This window comes from Eschrichtius robustus, chromosome 20, assembly GCF_028021215.1.
Source record: "Eschrichtius robustus isolate mEscRob2 chromosome 20, mEscRob2.pri, whole genome shotgun sequence".
Classification (NCBI taxonomy): Eukaryota; Metazoa; Chordata; class Mammalia; order Artiodactyla; family Eschrichtiidae; genus Eschrichtius; species Eschrichtius robustus.
Genome location: NC_090843.1, coordinates 48225205 through 48235585, shown reverse-complemented (window position 1 = coordinate 48235585; position 10381 = coordinate 48225205). Strand labels below are relative to the sequence as shown.

Genomic DNA, 10381 nt, shown 5'->3' with positions numbered 1-10381 from the left:
ACAAACAAAAAAAAAAGCCCCCCAAAGAAACAGAATCAGACTGTACAAGCCGTGTCACAGGGAGAGCAGAATGACGTGGGCACCGCGGATGAGTGCCCGGGGCAGCTGTGGAGGGGAGGGGGGGTGGCCCTGATCACCCTGTGGGCCGGCTTGGGGAGGTGGGGGAGGGCTTTGTGGGCAGGTTAAGAACCTTCACAAACTACACAAGGACCAGACGTCGTCGAGTTCTGCGGTTTCCCTCTTGATCGTGCAGGTGTGATTCCAGCGTGGCCTCGTGGTGACTTCGGGGCTGGAATCTGGTCCCCCTGCACAGCTGCAGAGGGACTGCTGGAAACCGCACGGAGGAGGGTCAAGTACAGAGACAGACGTGGAGGCGGTGCCGTGAGGACTCAGAGCATGCAGTTGCTTTTTACATCTGGCAGTGAGATGTGATGGCAGGTCGGTTCTCGGACAGTTCCAGAGCGTGACTCACTTCTCCTAAGAGGGACGGGTGCGTGGCAGCAGGGCCTGAGGACGCGTCGTGCCAGACGAGGCTGGAGCGAGGTTTTGACAGAGAGTTTGCTATGTGTGCGTAGGGGGCTCTTGCTTCTTTCCGTCGGTCGGCAGGGGCCATCCCACCTGAGCCTGCCGTCCCCTGTTCTGGTCCTGGGCCTCAAGGTCTGTCTGGGGGGTGCTGGGCGGTCGGAGGGCTGTCAGCAGGCAATCTCCTCCAAGGTCCCCAGGGCCGTCTGCAGGGGCACGTTCACACTGTGGCTGATGGTTTCGGAGTGGTTTGGCATCGGGTCACAAGTGCTCTGGTGGGAAGGGGAAAGTGGGCGTTGATGCTCATTCAGCAAAAGTTCATCACGATGCCCCCCGGGCAGCCCAGCCCAGGCCCCGGGAACCACGCTGCCCACTGTGGGCTCCCCTGGGGCACAGCTGCTCCGCCCCAGACACCTCCCGCGCCGGCTTGCCATCCTGGTGCATGAGGCTGAAGGGGCCTCATAGCCTTTAGAATCCTCTCCATTCTCCACCTAGGTACACCCCCACCCCCACCCTGCACCCGCAGAGTGGGGATGGGGCTTAGCGACTGGTTTGACCTTCTCTCTAGCGGTCCCCTGATGTGTCACCTGAAGCTACATCTGAGTGGTGTGTGTAGCTTTGGAGCTTGGATGGCCCTCGCCCTTGGGGCCTCTGTTGGGTCAGCCTGGGCTGGAGGAGGGGTGGCCTGTGGCCAAGCCTGGGGCAGAGGGTGCCAATCGCTGAGGCCAAGCAGCGGAGGCCCCTGACAGCCAGAACCCTGACCCCTGATCACAGCTGCCCACAGGACCTTTAGGTTAGGCTGGCCCCAGGGAATTGTCTTGGGTCCCTGAGCAGGGTGGGGCTGAGATGGCTTTGAGTTTTCCAGGTGATTCCCAGGCTGCGGAGGGCTGGAGGCTGGGAGGGATGGGAGCAGAATTCTGTGCCAAGAATGCGGGGGAGATTTGATGAGGATGAGGCTGGGGGAGGGGGAGGGCCCAGAGGGGAGGGGCTCTGAGACATTCTGAAGGCCGGTGGGGGAGGGAGCCTGTGCTTGCTAAGCGCTCATTATAAACTAGGCAAAGCTCATGGCTTTACAGGCCTGGCCTCGCTTAATCTGAATGGCACCCCCTGAAGCCCCAGTGATTTAGCAGATGATCAGAAAGGGAAGTAACGAGCTCCCAGCCGCTACACATGGCTGGGAAGCGGGGACCTGGGATCCAGGCAGGTAGCTGAGTCCAGAGCCTGCCCTCCTTCCACGCTGCCCTCTCCTCAACAGAAGCTGTCTTCTGTTCAAGCAGAGGCTGCAGGGACCCGAGAGAATCAAAGTGAGATTTTTTTAGCCTGGGAGATGGGTAGAGAAATAGTGTCTGGAACAGAAGTGGGAGCCCAAACAGGAGGAGGGGGCTGGGATCCATTTGGCATGTTATGATTTTAAGGGGGCAAGTGGCCACTGAATGGGGTGGTCTCTTAGGGCCGGGTGCTGACTTGGGGAAAGCCAGCGATACCTGCAACCTTCAGTGGAGCCCGGGGTCCAGGAGCAGACTTAGGGACGGAGAATGAGCATCTTAAGAGGTGCTGCCCCTCTCTGGCTCGAGGAATGAGAGGCAGAGTAGGACAGTGGTTAGGGAGGCTTTGTGCCCAGCTCTGACACTCACCTGCAGTGTAACCTTGGTCTCTGAGCCGCGACTGCCTCATGCACAGAATGGAGATAAAAACAGACCTTCCTCTAGGGTGACTGCCGGGTTGAGACGACATGGCGCTCTTAAGGCACTTAGCACGGTGCCTGACATGTACCAGGCATACAATGGTTAGCTGTTCTAATGGGTATCATTGCCACTACCAAATTCACAGGGCACCACACCCTACGTCCCCTTCAAAATGGGGTAGAGTACCAGGGACATCCATGCTTGTATTCTGCCACCCCGCAGAATAAGGGAGTGGACCTACGCAGAGCCTCTCCGGTTCTCCCAAGGCATGAGAAGAGGGGCGTGGCCTCTGGCCTGGGAGAAGCTGGATTGGTCCAGGCAGAAGCATCTCCTGGTCTCCGCTGCATCCACGGCTTACTGCTGGGTTCTGGGGTGAGTCTCAGAGAGAGGCTCAAGGCTCAGTTGGAGTGTCCTTGGACTTGGGAGCTGCAGTGTCACGAGCCACGGAAAGGTGTGCAATGAAGCACGGCCCGCCCCCCGGCCCTACCCGGCCCACGCATCTGGGTTAACACGGCCTGTATGTGCCAGAGGAACTAACCAACCTGCAAACCCCGGGCTGCCCTTACCACATTCTCATCGTGGCTCCCTTCCTCCTCTTCTTTGCCAAGCAGGTCTAATAGCTTCTCTTTGATCAGCTGCAAGAAAGGCAGGAAGGGGGTGGTCAGGCCAGAAGAACGGCGCCAAGGTAGAGAGAGAGAGACCTCCCTCCACGTGGCTGGGCTGGGGCCCCTACCCAATCTTTGGGCTGAGATGGGATTTTGGAGCAGGAGCTAGAGCTTGGAGGGGGTCACGGGAGGGCCTGGTCTCCCAGTATGGCTGGTTCCCTGTCTGTCCTGGGGGGACAGAATTACTCATCACTTTTGAGGCCTGACAACTCCACAGTTCACAAGATCGGGATACACCTGAGTTCTTAACATTTTATTCTTAGCAAGAGAGGGTAATTACTAAATATGTTCCCTGGTGCGATTCAATTTCTGTGATTTTGTATACCTTTTCACAAAAATGAGTAAACAAGGCAGAATGAAATCTGGCCATGGGACCCGGTTTGGGAACAAGGTCACCATGCTGAGAGGCAGGATGTGACACTCTAGAGGCCCCTGGTCACCGGTGCCCTCCGGCTCCCTGCAGTGACTGCCAGCGGCCTCTGGCCGTCGCCAGCCCCCTCTGGGATGCAGGCCACTGCCCTGCAGGCCCCGTTTGCTAGGCTGAGACTCAGGTGGTCCTGGGGACGGTGTTGGGCCTGGACTTCCCTGAGGGATTCTGGAGTCCCTGGAGCCATCCCGGGGCTGTGGGGAGGGAGGCAGTAGGAAGGCTGACGTGCACCCGGAGCGCTCAGTGACTGAAGCCACTGTTTGCTGTGTGAGAAGCTTTCAGAGGCTTTGTCCAGCTGCCTCCTGAGGGTGACAACTCCCGGACAGTTAGTGGCCAGGAGCGGCAGGGGTGCCCTTGCTCTTCCTGCTCAGGACTGATGAGCATGGCAGGAGTGCTCCTTCCCAAAACCTGCCTGGACCACGGAGGGCGCTGCTCGGGTGACGGGCCACCAGGAGGGCAGGGGTGTGTGTGTGTGTGTGCATGAGGTGTGCGTGTGGTGTATGTGTGTATTTCTGAGCAGTGTGTGTGAGCACGGTATAACTGTGTGTGATATATGTGTGTGGAGTGTGCGGTGTATGTGTGTGCAGGTGTTGCGTGTGAGTGTGGTATAAGTGTGTGTGATGCGTGTGAGCAGTGTGTGTGTGGTGTACATGTGTATTTGTGAGTAGTACGTGAGTGTGGTATAAGTGTGTGTGATATATGTGTGTGCATATGTTGTATGTGAGTGTGCTGTAACTGTGTGTGATGTGTGTGTATAGCACGTGTGTGAGTGGTGTGTGTGGAGTGTGTGTGGTATATGTGTGTGCATATGTCGTATGTGAGTGTGGTGTAACTGTGCGTGATGTGTATGGCACGTGTGTGAGTGGTGTGTGTGGAGTGTGTGTGATATATGTGTGTGCATATGTCGTATGTGAGTGTGGTGTAACTGTGCGTGATGTGTGTGTATGGCACGTGTGTGAGTGGTGTGTGTGGAGTGTGTGTGATATATGTGTGTGCATATGTCGTATGTGAGTGTGGTGTAACTGTGCGTGATGTGTGTGTATGGCACGTGTGTGAGTGGTGTGTGTGGAGTGTGTGTGATATGTGTGTGCATGTCATATGTGAGTGTGCTGTAACTGTGCGTGATGTGTGTGTATGGCATGTGTGTGAGTGGTGTGTGTGGAGTGCGTGTGGTATATGTGTGTGCATATGTCGTATGTGAGTGTGCTGTAACTGTGCGTGATGTGTGTGTATGGCACGTGTGTGAGTGGTGTGTGTGGAGTGCGTGTGGTACATGTATGTGCACATGTGGTGTGTGAGTGTGGTATGCGGTGTGAATGTGAGGGTGCAGACACACCGTGTCTGAAGCCCCCTAGCAGCGGGAGGGGCTCAGGGCTGTGGCCTCAGCACAGTCTCATCCTCTTCTTCTCATCCCTTCTGCTCCCTCCCTGTGAGTGTAGACAGCCCTGAGGATAGGCCTGTGGCTTCTGTCTCTCTTCCATCCATCCCTCCCCCAGTGCCTAGGAGGTGGTGATAGACAATATCCATGGACAGGGAGGAGGAGGGGCCCTGGGGGAAAAGAGGCCATGCTCTCCCCATCCACGCTTTGGTTCTGGACGTCGGGGCAGGATGAGGGCACCAGGTCATTCCCCCACAAGCAATCCCAAACCTTACCTCATAAATATAATCAAAGAGCTCTAGTATTGTAAGGATACTAGCACCAATAAACAATCCCATCTGACCACCAATATCACCTGGAGAGAGAGAGAGAAGACAAACACTTGGCTTTCCTGACAGCGCTTCCGAAAGGGGCGAACAGACTGAGAACTCGGAAACCAGGCTTCCTGAATGGGTTCCCCTTCCCCGGGGGGCCTGGGCCTGGTAGCTGGGAGGCCAGGCCCTTGACGCGTCCCTCCCTCACTGCACAGCTCTGAGAGCTGGTGGGTTTGGTTATCAGCACCCATGGGGATGGGAACTAACCTGGATGCTTTCGGGGGGGGGCCTGGAATAGACCTCGTGGGCCGACAGGCTTGTTCAGTTCCGTTCAGAACCACACTGGTGGGGCTCAGGTTTGGCTCTGGGCTGGGAACAGATGAGGTGCGTGTGGTCCCTGGCCTGGGCGAGGACACAGTCTAGCTTGAGACGTGTGTCAGGTGCCCTGAGTGAGGGTCTCTGGAGCAGTAACACAAGAGACAACCCCCAATCATGACATGGGCTTTGGGGCCACCTTGGGGCCTCTCTCACCCTTGGGATAAGGCCATAGGAAGCATCTCCCTATCTCCCCACCTAAAGGTAAATGTTCAGTTTGGTCTCTTTCTAAGGTAGAGGTCCTTGCCCTGGATGTTGGGCCCCACCGACCAAAGTCTTTCTAGACTGGTCTTCGGATCCCCCTGCATCAGACTCTTGGGATACTTGTAATCAGTGTAAATGCCTGGACCTACCTGAGGCCTACACAATCAGAGTCTCTGGGGTTGGGGTCTGGAGGTCAGGATTTTAAAGTTCCCGGGTGGTTCTCTGGCCCACCAAACTTTGAGAACCGCTCTCCTGTGGGAGCTTCCAGTGGCTGGAGACCCCCTGAATTGTATGCAATCCATTGTGTGTGCACCTGGGCATTTGCAGAGGGAGAGTCCGTCTTTCACAAGTTATTATCAGATTCTCCAGGGGGTTCTGATCCCCCCAAAGCCCCAAGCGCTTCGTTCCAGAGGCAGTGTGGCGGAGCAGGGGGCTCTGAGGTTGAGTTTGGAGGGCGGCCGCCAGCTCGCTGCACGGCTTTGATAAGCCCTGACCTTCTCAGGAGCTTTGCCTTCCGGGGACATTTGGTGGTGGAGGTGGTCAGGGGGTGGGGTGGTGGTTGGAGGAGATGAACTGTGAAGTCCTTTCCAGCTGTGATCTCTGAGACTGGCAGCTGCTGGGCTGGGCTGGGCTGGGCTGGGCTGGGGAGAGCGGGTGCTGTTGGGGGTGAATGTACCGTCCTCCTGGAGATTCCAGGCTGACCTCTTGGTCTGAGAACTTTTGGATGAGTACCTCTGCCCACTCCTCCTCTGATTATGGCTAGAGAAGCCCAACAAACACATCCCCAGGCGAACAAGCCATGACGACGGGGAGGCAGCTCTTCCTGGGGGGACCTGGTTTGGGGCTCAACGTGGCTCCCCTTCACTCCTCTCCTGCCCCTCCGCCCCCTCTAATATCCTCAGTGGAGGCTTATCAGGGAGTGTGCACAATGCATATGCACGTCAGGAGTGGGGCGTGTCTGTGCGTGTGTGAGCGGTGTGGCAGAGCGGGGGTATGGGCCTGGGCTCGCCGTGCGCGAACGCGTGTGGGATAGAAGCAGGCGATACGTCTGACCACCGACAGCTTTACATAGGCGGCAAGCCACGTCTAGGGTAGCTACACGAGTGCATCCAAATGCGGCTTTGTGGGAGCGGGCACGGTGTGTCTGAGTGAGCATGTGTGAGCATGTGCGGGTGTGAGCATGTGAGTGTGTAGGCACGCAACTTGTGTGCACGTACGTGTCTCTGTAGCCGCGTGGCTTGCATGTGGGCCTGTGAGGGTGTGTTCACCGCGGGAGGGGTGCGCTGTGTGCGGGGGGGAGGGGAGGGACGGGCCCGATTGGGTGCCGTGGCTCACGGTTTGCGAGCAGCATTTGCTGTCCTCACGGGAGGTACAGATGGCAGCGTGATTTGCACGGCGGGCTATTCTGGGTGGGAGCAAGATGCTGGGAAAACGCTCTCTCATGTCTGCTGCAGGGACCAGCTACCTCTCCTGACAGATTCGGGGCTCAGGCTCTCGTTGCTGCGTGTGTGTGTCTGAGTGTGACTGTGAGCCTGTGTAGGGGAGGGAAGGGGAGGGGAGGGGAGGGGAGGAGGCATGTCCTTGGTCTTCTTTAGGAAATAAAGGTGGCAGGAGCAGGGCTCTACCACCAGCTCAGGGCATGAGGCCCTTTGGCCACAGGCCCTTTGGCCACAACAATCTCCAAGGCCCAGGTGATGACCACCTTAGCCCAGCGGGCACCCCACGGTGGCCCAGTTCCCCAGCCTCCTGGGAGAGGAACAGACACGCTCAGATGTTGCTGCAGGGTAGGCCCTGGGTCCCTGGCATGGTGTGTCCAGGTGCCAGAAACTACTATTTATGGACCTCCTGTGGGCTGGGGCTTTTCCACATTTAACCATCACGGCAAACTCACAAAGTGAGTTTTATTAGACCCATTTTACAGATGAGAAACCTGAGGTTCAGTGAAGCCACCTGCCCACGTTCTCCCAGTTGGTGTGCAGCAGCCCGTGGCTTGCTCTCCCCCTGTACTTCCAGGTAGAAGGTGTATGCCTCCCCGCCCTCACCCAGGATGCTACTCTCACCTGATTCAGTTCACAGAGACAAGAGCTATTTTTCCTCGAAGCCACAGACACCAGATCCTTTCTTGAGAGTGAGTGGGAGTTGGGGGACGAGTCCAGAGCAGGTCTTTTTAACTGTGCACCCTCAGGGGTCTTGTGAGTTTTACGCCGGGCTGGGACTGTGTTGAAATTAACTTCCTGCATCCATCATGTGCCCTCGGGGCCAGGGGAGCTGGCCCTAGGGTGGGGTGGCAGTCAGGTTTGTAGATTTCTGGGGATGCATGGCCCTTCTGTTGTGTTTGACAAAGGGCTCTCTGTCCAGGGGGCACAGGGCCTTCTCAATGCAGCAAAATTGCTTTCCAGTGGGGTCTCCATGGGGGACCCTCCCTGGGCCCACTGCCTGGGACCACCCACAGCTCAGCCCTCCCTCCACTTGACAGCTCTTTCTTCCTGCCATGGCCCCAGGGCTCTGACTCCAACCTGGGGGCGGAAGACCATAGAATCCCAAGAGGATGGCGCTGCAAAGGCCCCGAGAGACCATCTAGCTCACCTACTTCATTGTGTTGATGGGGGAACTGAGGCCTAGACTGGGACATGAACTGGGCCTAACACCTCCAGCACGTGGAGTTCTTCCCATTCTGGGGCAGGAGAAGTGCAAAGGGAAGAGGGAGTAACCCGCCCACCAGCCCATCCCCATGAGACGTGGACATTTGTGCAACAGACACTCTGACTTACCAAGTAAGGCAGCAACTTCGTACGCCTTCTTCTGTTCAATGGTCTCATAATTGAGAGCCTCAAAAAATATATCCAGGACGAGGATGTTCTCTCTGCGGAGGAAATGTCCAGTGTCATTCGCGGTGACAGCCATCAGGATCCACGGGGATCATCTAATACAATTTCCCCACAGACAGATGGGGAAACTGAGGCCCAGGGAAGTGAAACAACTGGCCCAAAGTTAGAGCTGGTTAGTGGCACAGCTGGGGCTTGAACCTGACATCCTGACTCCCAGCTCAGAGCTCTTCACGGGCCTGGAGGCGTATATCAGCTGTCCCCTTGGCCCCTTATTGCTAACGCCCCTCTCTCTCTGCACCCTTTCCAGGAATCCTGCCTGGCCTCCAGGTCTCTGTGCTCCCAGAGGGTCTGCCTGGGCCCTTATGTGCAGGTGAGCTCAGCACTGTCTTGACAAGGCTTGCTCGCCTGCCCCCCGCTGACCTCCCCTGCCCGCTCTGGAGAGGCCCCCAGTTCTTACTGGGATTGATAGCAAGCTTCTCCTAGTGGGGGCCCTACCCCGGATGGCCAAGTCAGCTGCAGGGACCAGGGAGGGTTTTTAGGGAGAAAACCCACACCTGGTTGCAGGTGTTCTGATGGAAGCACCCCGGGTCCCTTTTGCTCTTTTGGGCAGATGTGTGCACGAGACACATCTAGGCAGGAGACGTCATTACGGCCGGCACAATGTCTGCGACAGTGGGGCCTGGCACCTCCTACAAAGTTCCCTGGCTCCTTCCACGACGTGGCTTACAATGACCTCAGTGCTCCTTGTCCTCAACCCACAGGGCAAAAGCCGTCCCTGGATGAGGTCTGGTGACGGTGAGGGCAGGAGGGAGAGGCTGGGGGAGAGGAGCCCTTTCCCTGCGGGGCTCGCCCAGGTGCCATTCACAGTGTCACCCTCTCTTGCCTGGTTTATGGCAACTGCTTCCCACCTGGCTCCCTTCCGCCCACCCGGCTTCTGGTCCTTCCTCTATCTGCCGCCTGAAGGGTCTTCCTAAAACCGCTAAACTAATCCACGTGACATTAAACTAGCATCCAGTTCCTCCATCACTCAGGCTACATTTAAAACGCTCAGTAGCCACATGTGGCCAGTGGCCATCATGTAGGACATCACAGATAAAGAACATTTCCAGAAGGTTCTACCTAAACGGCAAATGTGAGCCTGTCACTTGCCTGGTGGAAGTTCTTCTGTGGCCGCCTGTCCTCTTAGAATAAGTCCACTCCCTGCGTCCCACCCCCGCCCAGCTCAGCCTGCAGGATCCTCTACCTTGGACACAGCCACCTCCCCCAGCCTCCCCTTCCCGTAATCTTGTCTGCCCTTCACTGATTTTCTCTGCTGAGCCTCTGCCTGGGACACCCTCTGCTCCTGTGTCTTTCTTTCACTTATTCTGTTAAAAGATATATATATATTTTTTGAGCATCAACTCTGTGCCAGACACTCCACAGCAGAGAACAAAACAAGAAAGTTTCCTGCCCTCAAGGAGCTTCACTTTCGTGAAGCGGGCAAGTTAATTTCAGGAAACACACAAGTGAATACAGAATTACACACGGTGGTGTGTGTTATAAAGGAAAACACCAGAGTGCTTCGAGAGAAAAATGACAGGAGGGGACTAATTTAGTCGTCCGAAGAGATGACGTTTAAATGGAGACCTGCACAATGAGGAACCAGTTAGGTGAAGAGTGAGAGGAAAAGCATTCCAGGCAGAGGGAACAGAATGTGCAAAACCCGCCTGGAAAACTCCTCTACATCCTGTAAAAACATCTCTGGATTGACATATATACACTAATAGGTATAAAATGGATAACTAATAAAAAAAATGCAAAAAGAAAAACATCTCTGAAGCTTTCCTTGACAGCATCCTTACGCAAGGTGCGGCCAGCCGCTTCTCTTATTACCTGCATCAGCCTATATAGCTTTCAGTTTTGTATTTGTCTCTCCACCAGACTATAAGCTCGTTAAAGGCTGGGCCTGCGTCTTAATCCGCTTTGTCTTCATAACCTGAGCCT

General features: G+C 56.2%; 1 protein-coding gene across 2 annotated transcripts in view; it reads right to left on the bottom strand.

Annotated features, from left to right (window-relative positions):
- Positions 1 to 651: 651 nt before the first annotated feature.
- ASIC2 (acid sensing ion channel subunit 2) overlaps positions 652 to 10381 on the bottom strand; it is a 1030973-nt gene continuing 1021243 nt past the window's right edge. For both annotated transcript variants that reach the window (XM_068530350.1, XM_068530349.1), the window contains exons 7-10: positions 8342 to 8433; positions 4953 to 5032; positions 2774 to 2842; positions 652 to 794 (exon numbers count right to left, since the gene is read on the bottom strand). In XM_068530350.1, coding sequence (XP_068386451.1) covers positions 693 to 794; positions 2774 to 2842; positions 4953 to 5032; positions 8342 to 8433 — 343 coding nt within the window. In that variant the 3' untranslated portion in view covers positions 652 to 692. The remainder of the gene's footprint in view (positions 795 to 2773; positions 2843 to 4952; positions 5033 to 8341; positions 8434 to 10381) is intronic.